The sequence below is a fragment of the Haemaphysalis longicornis genome, unplaced genomic scaffold, assembly GCF_048455015.1.
Source record: "Haemaphysalis longicornis isolate Haplotype H1 unplaced genomic scaffold, Haemaphysalis longicornis Haplotype H1 scaffold_6, whole genome shotgun sequence".
Classification (NCBI taxonomy): domain Eukaryota; kingdom Metazoa; phylum Arthropoda; class Arachnida; order Ixodida; family Ixodidae; genus Haemaphysalis; species Haemaphysalis longicornis.
In genome coordinates this window covers 42,804,505-42,827,166 of record NW_027526407.1, presented here as the reverse complement: position 1 = coordinate 42,827,166, position 22,662 = coordinate 42,804,505, and the positions used below count along the sequence as shown (strand labels likewise).

The 22,662-nt window shown below is 47.7% G+C and overlaps 2 protein-coding genes across 2 annotated transcripts in view; both read right to left on the bottom strand.

Annotated features, from left to right (window-relative positions):
• LOC144142984 (lipase member J-like) overlaps positions 1-8,327 on the bottom strand; it is a 26,300-nt gene extending 17,973 nt beyond the window's left edge. The window contains exons 1-2 of the mRNA XM_077674810.1: positions 8,301-8,327; positions 5,061-5,262 (exon numbers count right to left, since the gene is read on the bottom strand). Coding sequence (XP_077530936.1) covers positions 5,061-5,262; positions 8,301-8,327 — 229 coding nt within the window. The remainder of the gene's footprint in view (positions 1-5,060; positions 5,263-8,300) is intronic.
• A 6,917-nt stretch (positions 8,328-15,244) lies between these two features.
• The window catches only part of LOC144141515 (gastric triacylglycerol lipase-like), a 33,066-nt gene continuing 25,648 nt past the window's right edge, over positions 15,245-22,662 (bottom strand). The window contains exons 8-9 of the mRNA XM_077673063.1: positions 22,525-22,593; positions 15,245-15,496 (exon numbers count right to left, since the gene is read on the bottom strand). Of these exons, the coding sequence (XP_077529189.1) occupies positions 15,245-15,496; positions 22,525-22,593 (321 nt within the window). The remainder of the gene's footprint in view (positions 15,497-22,524; positions 22,594-22,662) is intronic.

Genomic DNA, 22,662 nt, shown 5'->3' with positions numbered 1-22,662 from the left:
GACGAAGACAATTCAACCACAAATGTTGGAGAGAGAGAGAGAGAGAGAGAGAGAGAGAGAGAGAGAGAGAGAGAGAGAGAGAGAGAGAGAGAGAAACATCTTTATTGGGCAAGTGAGGTCAGCCAGGCGGGGCGCCCGACTTGCTACACCAAATGGGGTTGAAGGTGTGATGAAAATTAATGAAAACTCTCACTTACACATGAATACTCAAACACACAGACGCCCACAAAAAGCACGCACACAATCAGGCGATATAGTCATTTGTCTGAGTTCATAGCTCACTGACAAGTACAGTTCTCCGGAGGAACGTTAAGAGCACTGTTGTTGCGCGACTTGCCATGCCGGTTGTAAGCCAGGGCACAAGGAGGTGACTCGAAGAGATCTGGGTGGACGCGGGCAGGCCCAGAGAAAGCTTTGCCGTGGTACGCTCAAGTTCGTAGCGAGGACATGCGCAGAGAACGTGTTTCAGGTCCTCGCGAACTGTACAGGTAGAAGACAGAGGTGAGGAAACTCGACGTAGTTTAAATAGGAAATGCCTAGTGTAAGCCACATTCAGTCATATTCGATGCAGGACAGCTTCATCTCGCTTGCACAGACCGCTTGGCATCCGAAATCGACACTCTGGGTCTATTGTGTGCAACGGATCGTAGGTATTATTTGGGTCGGTCCACAGCCATCGCTGAGAACTCTTGGCAAGCGATGACGCCAGAGTCGCTCCGTCTCGCCTTGTGAAAGGCACTGGAGTAATAGTTGGGCTGAAGTGCGCTGATGCAGCAGCTCTGTCGGCTTCGTCGTTGCCAGCCACACCGCAGTGAGATGGAAGCCACGGCAGAACAACGACGTGGTGGTTGTTTATTGCCTGCGTGTGCAGGCCATTAATTTCTTGAGCAAGCTGTTCTCGTGGCAGCACCATGAGGTGCTGAAGGGCTGCGCTATATGATAACTTCCCGTTAAAATATTTTTGCACCATTTTTCTCTTAAGTGCAACGTGGACATGCGGTACCACTCCGGGAAGGAAATCGTTGCTCTTGACGGAAATTTCAATCAAGCAAGACTACTCCAAGATTCCATGGGGTCTCTGAGGCTTCGTCACGGCTAACAATGCGTTGGAAAAAGCTTGAGCCGGTCTATTTTTTCTTGACCATGCAAATTTTCCTCTTTCATCACGGTGCTGTTCAGAAATGGGTTTTCAGTGAGCGTCTATTGTCCCATATGATGAGGTCTCATTCCGTTTAAACATTTCTGCTTTTATGCAGATTCAAACGATATGCTGCAGCAAAGCGGAAGAATTATGAGGTAGGGTGCTGAACTTTCTTTTCTGTCATATGAAAGGGCATATCGTGCACTGTTATGAAAATATTTCATTTTTCGGTGAAGGAGAAAAAAAATCATTCTTGGAGACCACGAGCAACTTGAAGACCAAGACAGAGCTATTCGGCTTCAAGTTCCGTAGTTACTTATTCTTGGTTCTTCCTCCGTTTTGAACTGTTTGTATTATTTATCATTTGAACGGCTCCTTCCATACTTGTTTTTTCTCTTTCTTCGAGCCGGTAATTTTCAATCAGGATCCAGATATTCCCCTAGGTAATTTAATTTCGCAAACGAAAGAGGTTTTAATACGACTCCTAGTATGAAAGCAAAACATTCTGGTGGACATAAAGAAATAACGAATGAATTTTTCGGATGGAAAGCCGAGCTCTTTGTCTGAATTCGCTTTTAGAATTTTCGGGGCTTTAATTAAAACCGCAACCCTTTTTATGCCGATTTGACAATGGCACGTCTCGTACCAATTCACAACGAAGCCGACCATTACATCGCATTCAAGTATCTTACAACTTCACTTATACCAACGTGTTTCAAAATTCCAGAAAATGTCGTCGACACATTCATACTAAGACATCTCGATGCACATAACATGTAACTTTATACCAGAGTGGATATCCCAAACGTCTTCTCAACCAACAGTAAATTGCGTGCAGTCATTCATTCATTTGTCTTTGTTGGTGATACAGACGGCCTTGTTGAAGTAACACTGCGATGTTTTTGGAAGGCTTCAGATAGGGTGAAACGTTTAGGCAGAGATGTTAGGGCAAAACGTTTTGTTCTTTCGATTTCCTGTTAGCTTGGATTTCTAAATTTTTATCTAATCGCTCACAATTTGTACGCAGCAATGTTCAAACGTAACAGCTCCTTTTTGTTAACGGGCCCATGAAGAGAAAATATAACTTTGTTCTGTTTGAAAGGACAATCCTGTGGTAAATACTGAATTCGATTCCAGCAACGAAAGGCGTGCTTTAAAAAACAAAAAAAGCATAAAAATGTAGTTGATCTGAGTGGTTGATCCCTCTGTCATAGGAATCGGCACAACACGGAAGTCAGATGTGCCTTCACAGGAGCAGTTGAATGTTTATTGTGCGTCGATTTAAACTTGCACACCGCTATTTATATTTCATCGGTTGGGCACCGTTAGACGCATCAACATTACACACTGGATTGCAGGCACCGGAGCATTGCGTAAATCCGACTGAAACCACAGGCGCTCGCAAACCGTGTGAACGAAACCGAATTGCTTGCCAGCGAATCGTTTGGTGAAGTCACGGTCCGCTGCAGCCAAAATAGCATGATTTGCTGGTCGGCAGCTGTCTTGTGGGTGCGCTTGGAGACCAGAGCCCTGCATGCGGGTCAAGGCGCGCCCATTTCGGTCGTACTCCGTGGCGTGTATGGCAGACGGTTGAGTTGCGAAGAGCTGAGCTTGTGGAACGCGAGACGCAGAGTTCGCGGCTCGCCGCAGTAGCGTCAACAATCGGCGCTCATTAGCGTCACAATGCACTACTTCGCTTCTCCTCTCCTAGACGACAGCGCCATGTGAATAGAGATTCTTATAGGGTAGGTTTTAAGGCGTGTTCGTAGAGCTAAACAGGCGTTAGGGCAAAACATTATGTTCTTCCGATTTCCCAGTTGGCAGAGCGTCTCCCACCTGCCGTTCCGGCCAGAGTGATAGTGGGCTCGAAACCTAGCGCCGCCCCCTGGCGATGTCATTTCCGCGACGGATATGACGTCGGTGAGGTCTTGTTGTACCCCGGAATAAAAAGCTTCGCGCTAAAGTGCTGCAATATGGGAAGGGGTAACATAGTAATGAAACACGCTTACAGTGATTTAACTGCACGTTCGAATTCAAGCGACACAATCAAAGGGAACTAGAGGCCCCACTACAATCCACCAGTCAAGTTACTTGGTGGCGGCGGTTAGCGTTCGCCGGCAGCCACCAATCGCACATAGAGGGATTTTGCGATGTCACAAAAAATCGCTAAGAAGATGCTGGTGAGTCGACACTGCTTCTTCTCCGATCTACCGCCTATGCGGAAAAGCGTAAACGCTAGAACACATCATTTGGGAATGCCCCCAAAACCCATTACTCCAAATGCAACACGGCAACCACGGGATTACAGCGCTGGGCAGCTCAGACCTCGCGCCCGATGGAGCGTAACTGTGAGAGCAGCCGAGGACGCCAGACAGCTAATGCTACCGGTCGCCAAGCCACCTTTAAGGACCCATTTATTTGGTTGATATTTGGTTCCTCTCTCTGTATCTGGGCTGTATTCTGAGTCCCTCCTCCACTTCAGCTGCGCTCTCCACTCGGCTGAGGGGAGAATTCTGCATTGCTTACGCATGGTGAAATCAATTTCAAGGATGTCCTCCACCCGAGGCTCGAATGGAGGAAGGATTCAGAATCCTGTTTGACGTTTCCTATAAAATTGGTATCATTGTCGTCTCTACAAACCAGTCTTTGTTATGAACCAAACTTATATTTTGTCTTCATGGCCGCTTAAGTTACGCGGAGTAGCGACTTAACGGGACCGACAACCTTTTTTTGTGGAGTGTATGCCCCCTGGCTCGTATGAAAACCAGCGTTTTATATACTGGGGTAACCGCAAGGCATTTTGAACTAAACAGGCGGAAATAATTTCAAATTTGGCACTGAAATTTCTGATCTTTGGAAGGTGGCGCCATGTGGTGCCTAAACATGACACTACCTTACGCGTTCAAATAACTTCGTCGATTTCAACGCGTGACTCAAAAACCTCATAAATGAATACGAGAGGTTGCAAATTATTGTTATTTTCGCCGGGGAAAAGTTTTTAAATCCATTTTTAATGGTTTCCAGCGTTCCTTTTGACGGGCCAAAACCGTCTTGGGTTCAAGAGTTTTAAGTGATGTCCTTTCAATTTGGATAAAGAAAATCGACAAAAATCGGTTGTCTGTCCCTTAAGCTGCACTCTACAATACGCATGCGGGTAGGCCTTGTAATGCGTTCCCAAGCTTTGTCCCACTGGGGTAACAAGCTGCTTAAAATTTCCCTCTCTTTCGCTGGAACGGCGTGCTACTTTTGGAAACATTTAGGCTGGCTGTTTTAAAGGAAACCTTTACTACTTTCGTCCAGCTATTTCGTGGAGGATGCAAAAATGACCTTTTCACCGGAGACACACCTCCTGCGACACACCCCTCGAAGCGCATCGCGTAATTGGCCGGGCCCGCTGTTGGCGCCTGCGGGCGCCGACAGCGGTCGCCACCACCGCTGCGGCCGAGGCAGCCAACCACCCCCGCAGCCTCCCATGCATGCGGCGCTGGGTCGTTTCGGGCAACGTGACTCGGCTTGCGCCAGGCAAAGAAAAACGGTGCGTTCGCCGTGAATGAACGCCGCGTTCGCCCAGCGTCCTTCTGTGAGCGTTGCACGAAACCGAACGGCTTCGAGACGTGGTCGGCAATACAGCAAAATCAAAGGTTAACTAAGCGAAACCAAGACTCACCCAGACTAAGCCGAGCTTTTGCGTGCATATCCAAGGTTAGCGGAGCTAAGCCGCCGCCATTTTTTAACTTTTTGGGTGACTATTTTGCTTTGGCTCCTTTTTTACTTCGGGGCATATGACAGGGCTTTTAAGATGGTAAGGGTGGGGGGGAGTGGGAAGGCAGAATGAAGAGTCATTTAAACATACAATACCCTTAGGTGCCTAAAGAAATTTTGAATCACAGAGTGAAGGAGAAGCGTAACTCGCACTCACCAAGTGATTGCTTGGGCAGGTCGAACACGTAGGCTGTGGAGTCGGTGAGCAGAGCACTCATCAGCAGTATGGGTTGTCTGCGGCACGGGCGGCCGCAGGGCGTTCTACCGTGCGGTATCCGGTGCATGTCGATGATGTAGCCGTCGGCGGTGACCACGCAGTGCCGTTCGAAAGGGTAGCCCTGGCCGGTGATCAGTGATTCCTGCAGCCGGTTCGGGAAGTGCAAAAGGAACTCATACCCGTGCGAAAGCTGAAGGTATAGGAGAAAAAAATACGAATTTTTGAACGCTTCGAAGAAGGTAAGTCATTGCCGTTCCGTTCTTCGAGCAACGTCATTCCTCCTGCTTTCTTGGGAGAGTAATGCCGACTCTACTCTTCAAGAGAACGGACCATTCCGTGCCACACCCTAATGATTGCTGCGGAGGGTTACACTTCTTTTCTTTGAACGTCGCGGATGGTCAAAAATGGTTCACCTTTCAGTGGTGTTTACACTGCTCCGTACGGGTGAATTGGCTCTGAACTGCTTTCGATGAGCTTAGCCGGTCTCCCTGAGTGGGTATGTGCCGGTTTAGGAGAAGGCGGAGGGACGCCAGTCATGCAGCGGAACTCTTGAAGCCGGAATCTTTCGTAATCGTCGTCGATGTTGGTAGGAAACAAATTCCGTACTCTTTGATTCCGTCCTCCGCGTTTCTCGCCCTTTTTTTGGGCCTTCCTTCGCTGCTATCCTGGCGCTCTGTTCGCTGTCGCGGTAATTGGTTCTTCGCTGCGCTCCTTGTTCGCAATTAGCGTTAGCGAGGCGCAGGTGAATGGGCCATGGACTGCTTCTTGTGAACCAATAATATTTTGTCGACTGCTATGGTCGCTGCCATACATTAGTGTATCCAGTCGAATGAATACGTGAAAGTTGTGGAGGGAGTTTTGGATCACGAACGGCGGGGGGATGAAAGATCCAGGCGAACGTGGCGCTAAAAGATTTGATTTTAAAAAAAGGAAAAACACCCTGGGTCACATTGTTGATTCCACCGCTACGAATCAAGTCTGCGGAGTTACCAGATAACGGCCGAAAAAGCTCCGCCCCCTGAGGCGTAGGCTATGTATAAAATGAATTGGCCCTTTCTCTTTCTTATGGGATCTACAATGGGGGCATAAAATTTGACCCAAATTCGGTCCATTTTTTTTTGGGGGGGGGGGGGGTTCAACTCAGCCCACCAGAAAATAGCTACTTATAATTACTATTCTAGGGCACGCTGCGCATCAGGCTTACGCTGCATCGATGTCCCCCCTCACCATGACGGTCATTTGTTATGGACGTGCCCTTCCCTGAGTGCAGCGAGATCCCGACACCTTCGTAGCACAGGCGTGCATCCTGAGAGACCCTCCGCTCCGGCGATAACTGTGTTAGCCCCACCACCGCTGTCTTCTGGACTTCTTCCGGGAAACGGGTGCCAACTTGTATCTTTAGGACTTTATGCCAAAGAGCGTACTATCGCAATAAACAAAAATAACAGTCAACTATTTGGCAATACACCACAATGAAAGCAGGAAACAACAAATCAATCGGAATGTAGTGTAGTGACGGCCACTGCATTCCGCAGTTTTTTTTGTTAAGTAATTTAGTTGCTTGAATATGTTTCAAAATTGTTTTGAATTTTTTGCATTCTTTCTCACTTTTCTTCGCCTCAAACCCGCCCCTGTGGAACAAAATCCTTGGCATGCATGTAGGCTCGTCTTCTCTTTCTTGGTAACCTAGCAAACCAAATAATTTTTCTAAAATGGGGCCGCCGCCCTCTAAACACCTCCCCTGGCGCAACACTGTGGCCAGTAGAGGACCCACAAGATCAAATAACTAGTCGCTAAACTTTTACAAACAATTACGCTCCACTCCGTTACAAAATAAACAACCTGGTGAAATGGCAGAGAGGTAGGATAAGGTGATCGGTTTTTTATGTAGCTCCCCCAAAATAACAGATAGAACTTACAATATCTCCGCAGCTCTCGAGATCACCAGCGTGGAAACTGTTCTTCGTACTCCAGGACAACCTTGCCGCGTTCAAAATAACACACAGTGTAAAAGGCCCCGAGAGACAGCACTGCGTCAAGCCTGACGTCATTGCATCAAATTTGCACTTTTTTTCGTGCTTTAAACTGCATTCATCGTCTGAGCCCAGTCTCGCCAGTGCAGGAGCTTCGGTTTCTCCAACACGTCTCGGGGAAGCGTTCTTCGCTGCTTAAAAAGGGAAGCTAAACCCGAGCAGCTGAACTGCGCAACACTAGGGAAGGGAGATGTTTTCAAGGCTTCGTCGTGGCCGCTTTTCAAAACTTCCGAGGCACTTTCGATCGGCGGAGAAACGGATGGGTCTCCGGTTGACGCGTCCCATGCGCGAAATCGATGAGTGGACGCATTTGCAGGTTAAAGTAAATGGTACCAACAGGGGGAGCGGATGAATAAATAAAGATTGGCTACTACGTAATGGACGATCACGCTGCTTTCCAAGGCGAAACTTCAGTGCAGCTGTTTGGATGGTTTGGTTGCGTGATGTATTAAGGCAAATAATAAGACGGAGACATACCACCATGTACAGTTATAGAACAATCTGGCACTGTCTCGCAGCCGAAGCAGACAGACTTCAGATAAGCAGTGCTGTGTTTCTAATTATCGGAGGCCGGACTCACGGCATGCCTTACATACAAATAGCCGACGCTGCTCACCGCATAATCGGGTGCTTAAAGGGACCCTGCAACACTTTCTTCAACCTTTTTCAAATCTTAAATGCTTGCAGAACGTAGTCACACAACACACCTGTTACTTTCATTAAGGGGTCGCAAAGACCTCAGCCAAAAATTACTGCTCTATGCCCATCAGATAACTCGTAAACTCGCTCAAAACAGTTTTCTTGGTTCCCCTGTCTTGACTTTCTTCGACGGCTCGAATTACGTCGCTAAGGCCATGTAGCGGCTGTTGGCCGGTTTTCCTTCAGTTGCAGCAATGAACGCTTTTCGATAGCAAGCTTAAAAAAAAGCCACAAAAACAAAGCAGAAATCGGAGGCGTATCTGGTGCGGCGAACAAATCACGCAGTTCCGCTCCGTGCTGGCGATAACTGTAGCTTTCGCAGTGGTTGCAGGCGCGAAGAAAAGAGCGGAAGCGCTTATCGAAAGTGTTGCAGGGTCCTTATAAAGCTGCGCTCTAAACTATTTCGCCATACTCTCGTCTCCCCTTGTACCGTTGCTGTCATACTCACGTTCTCTTCGCTATCACCTTTCTCCATTCTCAGCCGCGCCCCGTCAACGCCCTCTTTCGTTTTGTTCTAGGGACGGCCGTGACGACAGTCTCTGTTGGTATCGTGTCACTATCTCTCTGGGCAGGTTTCTGTGTCGCGCGAAAAGCGGTTCCAGTATGGGGAAAATTAAAGCCGTTCCTCTCAACGTGAAAACTGTCGGAAGCGTAGAGCAGTGATTCGCCATAATGGGCTGTGGCGCTGTTATCCGTTTACTGCTACCACCCACTACTCTCTTCGCCTCCGTGTGTCATTCCTCTCTTTATGAATTGAACGAAGGTTTCTCCAATGTAATTCAAATTTCTCGCCTTCGTAGTGCTAGCGAGCCCCCTGCCTGGAACAGAACGAGTGGGAGTTCTGTCTTTTTGTGCTTGCTTTCATCTCACACGTGCTTTCATCTCACTTGAAACTCGTCGTTTTTGACGGCCACTTCTTTCGCTTACTATCGTAAAAACAACCCTACGGGTGTTCCTAGCTAAATAGACGCGGGGGCTGCCGGTTATTTGCAATGATTTTCTCTCAAATGTACCGGCAGTTTTTGTTTTTCGCCAATCAACAGGGATATGTATGACAATCGCGAGCGGCTGAGGAGTTTCGAACGGTTATGACTATATAAACCGCTTGTTTTTCGAAGCCTCTGTTTAGACCTGTTACCCCGCTATGCCGTGGCACTATGGGCCCGTTACGTCGCTACGTCTCCTGATTTTGGCGGTGGCTAGACAGTGTGACAGCGAACGAGCTACGACGACAACGTGGAACCCTAAAGTGCTCGGCACTCAAAATTAACACAAAATGAAAAAAAATGTCATGGGGCCTTCACATTTTAAAATATGTAGGCTTATATTCCCCGTACAAAAATGTCTTCCTAGCAATGCGCGTGGGTTTAGTGGTCAAGCCGACCTTAAGGCTACGGTGTAAGCTTGATCTTTGTAAGCTGACTTTTCCACATCAGAAGTCACGCAGTGAAACATGCCCATCTGCGGAGAGAATAGGGTTACAAAAAACGGCTCGAACGCTAATGTTACGGAAAGTATCCCGAAACAAACTGTATGACACTTAGCCACCAAGATTACTGTACCCTTATTACGTGTTTTTTTTTTAAGTGTCACGATTAGTTCACAGTTCAGTGGTAAATGCTACAGAATTACTGACGGCTATCACTACATGTCCATTTGCGGAGGAAGTATGGTTACAGAAAACAGCTGTAACTGGTGTTTCACAGGAACCATCCGGAACCAAACTATATGGTAATTAGCTGTTAAGACGACTCTAACATTACGCACAAGAAAGAAGACTGAGCTAAACGGAATCTTCGTGCAAATAACACACAGCTCCACTGTTACAGCAAATTACACACTGAGTCTAACTGGGCATAGCTTTTTTCCCCTTTACTCCCGCTCACTTTGTTCCGTCGATGTCACTTAACCGCCAGAAAAGGGGCTTAAGAGCTATGCTGTACGATAAAAAAGGCTGCTTTTCGTGTAACCGCCTGAGGGAGATGATATTGTAGTGACACCTGTTAAGGAAGAAGGAAGGAACAAAGGTAACGGAAAGGCAGGAATATTCAGCCAGGCTGTGGCCTAGTTTGTTATCCTTCACGTGGGAAAGGGGAACAATGCAGGAAGAGGATGAAAACAGTATAAGAAGGGGAAAGTAAGGACAAAAAAATTTATCCTTCTTCCCGTAGGGGAACCCTGAGTAGTATGCGAAGCAGCTATGGGGTGGACTCAAGTTCCCATTAGTTTTCAGTTCGAACTTCCATCGCGGCGTTGCGGGAGGAGAATGAGGGGAGCGGAGCTCGCGCGCCCGTCATTTATACCGCGGAGCTACAGTGGCGCCCCCAGTGGAGTATGCCGCGGCTACCGTCGCGCCTCTGCTTCGCATTATCGCGCGCGGAGCCGCAGGTGTTGCCATTCGTTGCGCAATCCCGGAGAGGAGAGGAGCTTCGGAGAGGAGAGAGGAATGCCGCAGAGGACAGGAGATGAGACAAGGAGAGGAGTGGAGGAGGAGGAGGATGCGCATGCGCAGTCGAGGTGTGGACGCCGCAGAACGGGACGCACAACGGCGGACGCACAACGGCGGAGGGAACAGGCGTGAGCATAAGCTGCTCCGCATCTAAAAAAAAGTTCCTGCATTTTTGCGGCCGCCTCTTTCCATAGGGGGATTTCCTGTGCAAGCCGAGTAAACATCCCAAGGGTTGTCTTCGGGATGCATGTTATCCCGAAGCACATGCATCCCGAAGACAACCCTTGGGATGTTTACTCGGCTTGCACAGGAAATCCCCCTATGGAAAGAGGCGGCCGCAAAAATGCAGGAACTTTTTTTAGATGCGGAGCAGCCTAGCGGATGCGGTGGCAAGCAAGGACTACGACGGGCAATACAGGGCCGTCCAGCAAGTGTTGGAGGCTCTCGAGCGTCAGCGGCCGAAAGCACTGTCCCCTCGGGGGCTGGGTGCGTGTAGGTAGCCGATGCCGAGGGACCGACTGACACGACGTTAGGCAGTGTCAATTTTGACGGGCAATAAAGATGTTTTATCTCTCTCACTCTCCCAAGCGTTGTAGTCTCACACAAGGGCCGAGCGCCAGGCCGGGGACTCGCTTGTACCTATTTTACCGGTAGGCGCCCGGCGCCACCAAGGCACACGAATGCACATGGTGCCTTCGACAGCCACGGTAGACGCTCAACTCGCCACCGCCTGTGGCAGGACATACCGACAGACCCTTTCACTTCCGGCAATGGGGCAACGCGGCATGACGGCCGGTGGCCCCGCCAGATGGACAACGGTCAGAGGCCCCTCGCAAGGGTAAAGCCAGCTTTCCAGACGTGGATTCCCCTTTCAAGGGTCCGCACTCGACCAGGGACGCCTGTACCCATTAAAGAAACTGGTGGGTGCCCGGCGGTACGCGGATTCGAACCCGGCACCTCCCACATACGAGGCGAGGGCTGTACCTCAGAGCCATCGCTGCGGTCCTAAAGGCTTAGGTTTGAGCCCCAGCAGGTCCATTTCATAGTTTTTTTCCCGCTGCTTAATTTTTGTTTTCAAAATTTCATTTTCTTTTCTACACTGAAATCTACGCGCTGTTTTGTTAATAATGGTGATTTGGTATGTTTTAGGTCGCTTTAGGTTTGGGGCGCAGTCAATGATCACGTTAAATTGCCGTTCTCAGTCGCGCGAACAGACATGTCACGTGGGGGCTCTGTGCACCGAAGCGTTTGGAAATACGCCACCGGGCAGGCGGGACCGGTTTAGCTTTTGTAGGCGTGGAATGACCGCGCGGGACTGGTTTCGGAGGTGCATTGGGAGCAACGTCCGGGAGAGCCCGTGGAGCCGTTGGGCTTAGCAGATTGCGCACGTGGATGGGTCATTGGTTGTCCCAATCTGAGAGCGCCAGTCCTCGCAGGGTAAGAATCCGCTTGAAGTCCGCTTGCGCTCGAGGTTCCTTCATTGTAAAATCGTAAGGGGAAGTGAAGCGGCTTATTTCAGTGGCGTTAGTTTGATATGTCGGGGTCGGCCGGTGATACTTCGGAGTGTGGCTCTCTGAAGGGTCTGGACGAGCTTGAGATTACTCTTGCTGAAGTCATATACGGGGGCACCACATATGAGGGCACCTAGGGCCACAGCACGAGCCAACGCATTAACTTTGTTTTGCACTGCCGTACTTGTTAGAGAGGCGTTTAATAAGATGTAGCATCGGTTTACATGGCTTTTTCAATTTGGTTGGGCAAATTCTCAAACTGTTGTGTCTGCCCAGTGGGATGCCAAGCACCCTTATGTGGCCTCAAGTGGCACGGATAGGGCTATTTGCGATATGGAGGGCAGCTGGTTCCTTAGAAGGCGAGGACTTGGTACCGTGGCGTGAACAAAAAGCAGTTACGTTTTTTTAGGCGCCGTCTCAAGCCTCATGAAGTAGGTAGTTTTCAATGCTTGCAACAGCCGCCTGAAGTTCGGAAATCATGCTGTCCGTGTTGTCGAAGCCGTTGCATTCTGTCCATATCGTAATACAATCCGCGTAAATGGCGAAACGGGCTGATGTGTCTTCATCGAATTGGCGAGCGATAGGGGTCATCGCCAGATTAAAGAGGACTGGTTCGAGGATAGACCCGGTACGGGGCAACCAGCCCGGATAGATACCGTTACGTTTTATGGGTCTACTCTGGAGAAAGTGTTGAACCCACTCTTAAGGTTTTTGGCTGGGATACGCTTTGAATAATTCCTCTAGAATGGCGGTTTGACTAACTGTGTCGAATGCCTTGTGGATGTCGACGGCTAAAATGTAGTCTGGTAGGCCACAATTTCTTGCCGAGCGATTGATAACAATACTAAGAAGCCACAGGCAATCGTGTGTACCGAGATGAGGGCGAAAGGCGGTTTGTGATGGGTGAAACCAAGGTTGAGCGTATTCGAGGTAGTATTGTATTTGCGCATGGATGAGAGATTCTATTAGTTTACAGAGCGCAGGAGTAAGTGAAATTCGCCACAAGTTTGTGATAACATTTGGGCCTTAGCTTGGTTTGGTACTAGGATGGACGAGGGTGATTTTCAGGTAAGCGCACCAGTCACCATACAGCTAGGGCGCCGTGTGCAGCGCTTTGCCGTAGTCGCTGCCAGTACTGCGGTCGTTTTTGCTTCTCTAGATGGCGAGGGCGATAACCGCACGCACAATAGAGACAGCAATAACAATATTGCGCGAGGAATCTAAGGTGACTTAAAGAAAATATGCTCTAAAACATTTCACACGCAGGCGTAAGATGTCTCGGCCCTCGTTCATATGAGCAGTGCTAATTGTATCTTGTAGTTTGTTTTTGATTTGTTGTGTTTGGCGCTGCTCGAGCCGCCTACACGCCGGCAGAGTCCTTTTCTTCATCCTTTGCTTTGGTTGTGCTTGCTCGCCTCTCTTCGAAGCCGTATTTTATGGGGAGATTTTTTCTTTATTTTCTTGGAAAGCAATGTGAGCTGACTTTTTAAGTTAGATAACGCTGTATTTTTTGCTTGTACACCAATATTTTGCCGAAAATATGGCCACGATTTTGTTTGCGTTGAACTGTATTCGCATTTATGGGCCATGCCACCAGTTCTGCCAGCTTAGGATAGTTCATTTTGATGACGCTTGTCATAGTGGAAATAGTTTTGCAACAAGAACTCAAACAGCTTTCATAAAAACAGGGTAATGATAATAATGATGTTGATGGCTAAAGGATAAGCATTTGAATCGAGGGGTTGTAAAATTGCTGTATCGCCTGCGTAAGGTATTGACCTGCTTATCTTTTTCCTGTTATATCACATTTTTTGTTATGCGGTCAACGTAACTATAATTATGGTGGCCCTTATTCCGTCCATTTTACGCTTCCTCGCCATTGAAACTTCAATCACTTCTTTCAGATTTTCTCAACAGACCAGGTATATATGCTTCTCTCAACCGTAAAACCTACTGCTTCAAGGAGCTGTGCTTTATCTTTTGTGGGATGGATGGTATTTTGGCCTTCCATTACTAAGTGCTGGATCGTTTCCTCATCTTTTCCACGGCAAATTCAAAAAGGAGTAGAACGAGTATAGCTACTTTTCAGGAGAGGTTGTTAAAACGGTGAAGTTTTCGGAAGTCCTGATTTTTCGACACTTGTATCAGTACCCTCAAAGCACACAAGAAATGCGATAACTTTACGAGCCTAACAAATCTTGAACCACCAGTTAGAACAAGTTTAAACCTCAAGGGAAAATAGTTCACAAATATAGCCGCCTTGGTAAGCCAGGCGGCCGGCCGGCCAGCGGGCCATTACACTTCCCTCATCCCTCATTACACCCTCATCTGGAGACTCAGTGCCCTTCGCATCGCGCTCCCTCAAAACCAAGCGGACCTGTCTCCTCACGGTAGCTAAGAGAGGAAGCGTCCAACGCAAAGGCGTCGCCTTGGTGTTACTATGGCAACAATTACACCTGCGCCGTAACGGTAGCTGAAAGAACGGGCGCAATCAAACCGAAAGCTCGGAGCGTCAGCTGTCGAGCAACGTAATTGGTGCGTTGCTCGACAAAACAGCCACTTTCCTGTTGCTTTCTCATGCAGTCCTTCCTTGCTCGCTATCCTTTCCGCGTGTTTTTTTCTAGTGCCCGCCGGGCAGCGCAACTTTCCCAAAAACTATACGAAATGATTTACACGGTTTTCCCAGCCTGCACAAGGTGGCGGTCTTATGCTTCTTTTGCTCAGGCTCCCTACCATGCCTAGATTTGCCGCTCACCTGTGGTGTGGCGCGCGCCGGCGAACATGTCGATACCACTGCTCCTTTCGTTCGGGGCCACATTCCTGGGGTTTTGCCATACAGGATTATTGCGGCCATTCACGCGTACATATCAGAGACCAGACACACGTCCTGCTAACCCGGCAAAAATTTTTTTAGCCTTTTCTCCCAAAAATGGCATCAATCACTGATTCTCCTCTAGATATATTATATAATTCGGTAACCGTTTCCCCAATTCCTACAGGCTGATTGCATAGGGCCATTAGGTGGGCTTTTTAGTCTCAAAAAGCCACCCCGTTTCCTGAACTCACCACGTGGGTATACCCCCCCCCCCCCCCCCCCCCAGAAGAGGAACAACAACAACAACAATGCCTCGGGAGCCCCTACTGCTCCCCTGGGAAAGCGAGTGATCTGGCTGGCAACATTTCAGGCGTTGGTTCCGCATTTGCAGCAGGGAAGTCCTAATTTCGGCGCTGTCTTGTGATTGGTGAAGGCTTTATTTGTCGTTCAGTCGCAATAGCTAGCGTAGCGACGCAATCTCTGCAAATTATTTGTCGCTTTACCCTGTATTGACATATCACATCATGTGACCATCCACACAGCTTCAATTGTTCGTTTTTGGCATGCCCATTACACGTTGCACACGGCACCATTTTTCGAACACACCCACACACACGCTATGTATGCGTGGCGTATCGGTTTAGAAACGACAGGAAGTCCCCGTACAGCACATCCGGGTTGTTCATGGCCATCAAAAAGTGCGCGTGGGTGTAATAGTCGTCGTTGATGAAGTGGTCCTTTTTTACGCGGTCACCCAGGTCCCGTATCAGTTCCCTGACGTTGTCGGGCGTGATGACATGGTCTCCGAGACTCCAGAAGATTCCAACGTCTGTGCGCACGTTCATCAAGTTGTACTCGGCAGGCTCTCTCTGCAATAAATATGAACCACATCATCCGTGAATATGTGGGATCGCGGTCTATACATATATTTACTTTAGTCGCCATTAAACTTCCGGAATTATCCATTAGAACTTCATTTTCACCTTTCACCACGCATTTGTTTCTGCAAAACAGAAAAATATAAAAAACTAAACACTATTCAGCAAGCGTGTTAAACTATACAGCAACCGCTCGTTGTAACCCAGTCGTGGGGACAGGAAAGTGACTATGTTGTAAGCGGTGCTTCGTTGAAGGCGCAAGTGATTAGTTTTTAATGCAGTGTAGTGGATACCATGTAAAGCGTTCAATAAACCAACATTTTGAATAAAGTTTTTTTGCGTTATAACAAAGGTAGTAGATTTTTCTGCCAAATTAAGGCATTGCAAATGACTACGTGTCACATTTTTAGTGTTTTACTAAACGAAGTTACACGTGGGCTATAAGGCACTCTGTAGCGGAGGGCTTGGGAAAAATTAAAGCCGTTCCAGTCAATGTGAAAGCTGTCGGAAGTGCAGACCACTGATTCGCCATAATTGGTGGTGGCGCCGTTATTCGCTCACGGCTACCACACATCACGCTCTTCGCCACCCTGTCTCACTCCTCTCGTGATGAATATGCAATTCCGCCTTCGCAGTGGTCGCACGCCCCCTGCCTGAAACTGCGCCAGAGGGAGTTGTGTTTGTTTTTGTGCTTGCTTTAATTTTGTATGCTTGAGCTGTTTTGGGTCATTGCGAACGCGTAATTTTTTTCTTGCGTGGTTGGAGCCTTTCTTCGTCATTTCGAACGTGGAATTTTTTTTCTTGCGCGACCGCTTTTTTCTCTTACGTTCGTAAAAACCAACCGAACGAGCGTTCCTAACTAAATGAACTAGGGGGCTGCCGGTTATTGAATGTTTGAAGGTTTATTGAAAAATATAGTCGGTACATTGAAATGCAATAATTGATATATACAGAAGGAGGTCCCAGAGTGAAACACTGTCGGGGGACCTCCTGTTACAATGTTATAGGGTACAAAAATTCACAGAGGTGTAACAGCATTCGATTGCGGTCGTGTAGTAGAAATTACAGCAAAAAAAGCGAAAACATGGTACAGAAAAAAAAAGCATGGTACCGGGTAGGTTGTGTTAGTTGTTCAGTCTCCGTAAATGCTCACATAATAAATACAACACACTCATGTGTTAAGTGCTGTGATCCGTATAGCTCTCAAAGAAAAAGCTTCTTAATGTACAGCGAAAATAACTTACGGAACGTACAATTTATTTTCAACCGCTATTGTATTCCAGAATGTAATGTCTGTAAACCGAACTGTTTTTTGCCGTAATTGGTGCGTGCTTTTGGGAAAAGAAGGTTGCGAGTTTCAGAAAACCTGGTAATGGTAGAGTTTGTGAGGTGATCATGGGAAGCGCCATCAATGACGATGCCATGAGAGCGCAGGAGATAGGGCAATATTCCTAACTTGAGTAGCACTAAGCTAATGAGTGGAAGGATCTTTAAACTGTCGTCAGTGGAATATGTAGGTGCTCTGTACGTGTTGAAGCTGATTATGCAAATAGTTTGCTTTTGTAAGTGTTCAATGCCGGATAGATTGGCTTGGTAAGTGTTTCCCCATGATGAAATACAATACGAAATGTGGCTGTGAGCGAAGGCAAAGTAAAGCAAACGAAGTATGTGCACAGGGATTGTGCCTGAAGATTGTGCCTGAAATGAACCTGCAGTTTTCTTTGCGCTAAACAACGGGGAAATGTATGACAAGCGCTAGTGGTTCACGAGGTTAGAACGGTTATGACTATTGAAACCGCGTGGTTTTCGAAGCCTCAGAGCGACTCTCTGACGACGGTACACCAGGCTCTCCTTGGGTCCGTTACCTCGCTGCGCCGCCTGATTCCGGCAGTCGCTTGATATCGACCGTTAGCGAGCGACGGCGTCAATGCGAGCCCGTAAAGTGCTCTGCCCTTAAAAATTTGATCCCCCGGGAATCTTTACCGAGCGCCAAATCTCGGCACAAGGGCTTTCTCGCTTTTCGCCTCCCTCTGGAAAGCGGCCATCAGGGCCTGGAATCCAACCCGCGTCCTTAGTATCTACAGCAGAAGGCCTTAGCGACTGAACCACCACTTACATTGCATCTGCAACTTTTTAGCGGGCTTTCAGCAGGCCCTGCGCCTGCCTGTCCCTTAAAATCTGTACAAAATATTGAAATAGAAACTTAATTAAAGTTTATTTTGTTTCGACATTCAAATTAAGATTTTTCGCATCGTAGTCACGCCTCGTCTGGGTGGCGTGCCTGTGAGCCACAAATTGATTTAGAATACGCATGAATTTTTACCTGGTCCGAAATTTCGAACATACCGGCGGGTCTTCTTTTTGCGTCCACGAGAAAACCAGCCACTGACGTCTTATTACCGCGGCCTTAATTGACGTTAACAAGCCCACATAAGCCATGGTCCAGAAGCTGACCTGTGTTTGTCACGCTATGGCATAGAGCTGTCATTGAAAAGTACCCTAGCGCTATGCAATAACGTAGGCGTCAGGCGAAGGTTTGAATTTTCTAATGAGCAGGTTAACAAGAATTCTTTCAATACGTTTCGCATTTTGCGAGCAAGATCTTAATACCCTAGGCATTTGACCTGGTCGGAATGGTGTTTCGGCATTACTTTTCTACAAGTCATTTTGGTCTGGCTGGAACGAAAACGGAAGCTTCTAATTTTGTAGGCAATGACACTACTGGCTGCGAAGTTGTTTTTTGTGGTTTTATTTTCATTTTTTTCTGATATTTTAGTTAGTTCTTTGCTTGTAGTACTTCACTTCCGGTTGAAAGCAAGCACCCTCAACCTTCGTGATTGCCATTCTTACTATAGTTATTCTCATCTGGTATAGGAAGGTAAGCTGGATTTCTCAGTTGTCAATAACGAGCTCCCACCATCCCTCCCTCTCTTTCTATCTCTCTCCCTCTCTGTTTCCGGTGGGTGTAAAGCGTCACTCTGAGCTCCGTGCTGTGTTGGCCGCGGGCATACTTTTACCACCCAATTTGGCACTGTCCTAAATTCATGTTCCATAGAACCTTCAACTCTCCTCCAAGTGTCTTCTCCTCACACATCGACCCTCGTGCAATGGAGTCCTCCACGCTAACCCTAATTGTGCACTACTCTACAGAAAGCGGTCTAGCGCTAGCAGTTTAGAGCCGTTGGTACGCTCTCATCACCCCACAAGGCCTCTCCCGCTTTCTCAAGGGGCCCACCTGTCTCACTCATAAAACTGTTGACCTAGGAGATGTCCCAGGCCACAAACAGCCTACCTTCTACCCCCACTTCCCTCGCTTCAGCTAGAGTCTTCCTGCTACAATAAAAGCCATCTCTCTCTAGTCATCGTTTCTTCAGCAGCATCCCTAGAAACGAGGCCCTCTTCCTCTCTCTTTTCTCTTCAAGGGTGCTTAACCCTAGGGCCCGTGCCCACGAGCCCGTGGGAATAGTGGGTCCCGATTGAATCACGCATTCATATAAAGCGGAAAACGGTGTTAATGCGGGCTTGGTGGCACATAGCTAAGGGCCGACAACAGCTTTAGAAAGGGACAAGAAGTGGCAGCAATCTATTCATTCAGTGTGCAAAGTGTGGGCGTGCTAAAAAGACATAAGGAGCAACGCACCCACGAAATCTTCGAGGGCCACGTTATCCATACGCGAAATGATAATTCCGTCAGCATGGCGTCAATTGATTTGCATAAAACAGGGCACCATTACCTAAGTCATAAATCGTAGTCTTTCCGTATGTGCATTATTTTATAGAAATGAGCCCTTATCTTCGCACTTTATAATTGTTGTGTGTTTTATTGTTTTCTCTATTTCCCAGAGTATATATATAACTCCGGTGAAATAAACCCTTTGTTAGTCAGCGCCCAGACGCGTCTCGGCTCTTCTTGTCCCGTCCTAGCGCTGTTGTCGAACTTTCCGTATAAAGCCTTCAAGGTGGCTGATCCCCTGAGTTGCAGTGGAATCAACCGCAATGAGCAGCTGAGGTATTCCGGTTAGAAAGCACCCGCATTAATCGGGAGAGACAGCATTCTTGTGTGTTTTAACTCCTCGGCCGTGTTAGAGGAATTATCATTGTCTCCATAATGCGGGTTCTGTCACTTTGCTGACTGCACGAACCACACTGCCAATTGCGCTTAGGCTATAAGAGAGGGTTCGTAGAAGGGTCGTGCAGTTGTAAGAGAGGGCTCCTAGAAGATACTTTGTAGTCCACGTGTCTGTGTTGGGGTTTATATGCTCAGCCGTGACCCCTCGATGGAAGTTTCATCAAGTGGCCGTGGCTGAGCTATCAATGCGTTTAGTGTGATGGAACGAAATATCAAGGCAACCACGATCGATCAGAAACATTTTTCTGTCATCGCAGTCTCGACGTAGCGTGACAACCGATTCCTCGCGTTTGTCCAGCTGAGACGGAGGGTCGAGACGACCTTTTATACAGTCCTTGTCCTTGCTCCTGTAATGCTGGATGAACCAGTAGGCGGATATTAAGGTTCTTGGAAATTGTGCATATTCCTTACTGGAAAAACCCTGGGTGTACTCATAATGGTTAGGGCGGGAGAGTCGAATTGAGATTTCAGGTCTTGTCACCCTACGTCTATTCCTCGGTCGCTGCCACTGTTAACAACCGGTACCATAGAAAACTTTCTCCAACGGAAGGACGATCTGCGTCGCGCCACACGTGCCCTCATCCCCCCGTGTGGAACGGACCTCCCCAGTAGACTTGCTCGCTGGGAAGAGGTTTTGCTGCTTAGATTTCACGTTGGAGTGGCGCTTTCACCTGCTGTGACGCGGGCGTGGCCACCACGCTACCATGCCCCGTTCCATGACACTGGCCCCTTCGGCACAGCTCCTGCCGAACAAGCTAATGCGGACCATCTATTATGGGCGTGTCCTTCACGGGACTCAGAAGGCAACATCTGAGAGGCACAGGCCTTCATCCTGGAAGACCCCCAACCTTAGCCGGTGGCTATGGGGACCCCACCACCGCTCCTTTCTTGCGTTTCTTCGAGAGACGGGTGTCTATATCTACCTGTAAATAGGATATTTTTATGTCAACTGGCATTCTATCACAAAAAAGCCAGAGAAAGGCGTGGTGGCTGCTGTCCGTCAGAAGCACACAAGGAAACATCGATTCGGCGGTGTTTTATGAGATATCAGCGTTACTTCCGACGAAGTGCTCGTAAGTTCATGTCTCCGTCCAGCTGCTGTGTTAGAGCAATACCGCTCGTTTCTGTGTTGCTGAAAGGTATGTGCTACGAGCACACTTTCGTTTACAATTATACGTGGCAAATTAATGGTGTGCGGCCCTTTTTTATAAGGACAACTCCAAAGTTACTATTGTGTCAACATTCAGGACAACTAGGCGTATCTAACACCTTGGACATTATCAAACAGGTTCGAAATAGTTAAGGCCGTAAAAGCACGGTACTCTGGCACAATACGTATGTTGTTCTACAACGCAGGAACAATTCAAGAGCAAACGGACGATAAGTGGAAAGGTACTCAGAAAATATACCGTTGGATTAACTACATCTTCCTGACGCTTCGCTCGCAAGAATTCTGAATAAATGGCGCCGTAAAGAAAGTAACATGAACTGAATAAATCAAATGAAACATTTTCTTCGCGATGAAATCGTTTTAACATGGTGCTGAGAAATGAGAAGCCCATTCATCTAACGATGAAGATTGTTGAAGCGCGAAGCTTTCTTTAGTGCGAAAATCAAGTGGCGATCTCCCAAAGTCCACGCCGCTGCAATCAAAGTCAAAGCATCAACGATCAAAGTGCAAACCACCTGAGAGTCAAAGTACAAGCGTCAACGATCAAAGTGCAACCTGTCTGCGAGTGAAAGTCCAAACTCAGGAGAGAGAGAGAGAGAGAGAGAGAGAGAGAGAGAGAGAGAGAGAGAGAGAGAGAGAGAGAGAGAGAGAGAGAGAGAGAGAGAGAGAGAGAGAGAGAGAGAGACAACTTTATTACGCCATAATGCGAGAGTGGTTCCTCAGTCCAGGAGCCGATGTGCTGTTCAGGCTGCCGTAGCCCTGGTCACGAGCAGGAGCTGGTCCTCAGGTGACACCAAATGAATGCATCACGAGAAAGCTGAATGCCTTCCCCCTCCCCCCCCATTCAGCCATCGTTCTCGTCTAAAATTCAAGCTGCCAAAGTCAGAAGAAAAAGACCGCTTCATATCAGCCTAAGTGCAAAGCCAAATAAAATGCTGAGCGAAACGAATGGGATGAGGGAGCAATCGGACAGACGCCGGCTTGGTAATGCCAGGGACCCAGATTCGATTGCGAGCACGGGAAGCTTTTTTTTTTTTCTAGTTTCATCATCATTCTCAACATGTGCCCTCCCATTGTTTGGCTTTGATGCAGTTGAAAGCGAACAATGAAACCCCGCTATTAGCGCGGCAAAACAACGGTGTCTCCCCGCCATATTGAGGTCAATAAAGCTTCCCTTTCAAGAAAACAGTTAGAGGTTGTCTGCAAAACATGAGCTCGAGCACTTATACCATGGTTCATAATAATGAAGTTATATTAACGAATGCAGACAACAGAAAAAGTGATTGAAAATATAAAAGTTACTCATAATGTTCCAACTGCCAGACGATGACACAAACCCATAATGCAAAATACAGCGGCAGCTGACCAAGTTAGGCACCGCTCCACATGTTTTGTGTATAGGTTTGATATTGTTCAGACAATAAAAGCGGGTGGTAATGAATACCGGCACGCATTTCCGCGCAAAGTCCCTTGAAAACAATATGTATACCGTTTTCCTCTTTTGTCATGAAAGAAGTCGCGTTATAGCAACAAGGCTTACTAGTTGGGAATCTTGTGTGCGGCCCATTCTCGTTTCGCTTATTTTCGTATTCTATCGTTTTCTAGTATTTTGTTTGTGTGTTTGTGTAGTTGCTTGAGCGTTTGTAAAAAGTTTCAAAACAATCATTTCATGAAAAGTTTCAGAACTCGTGCAGTGAAGGAATTTAAGAAGTTCGTTACCTGGCCATACATAAGCTGGTTCTTCTCTGGGCCGTAGTCAAACTTCTGAGGCCTCGCTGTCGTCACTAGCTGTACCGGGAAATAAAAAGTAAAATCTGTAAAAAAGTTGGTCTGCGCAAAGTGTGAACAAGAAATAGT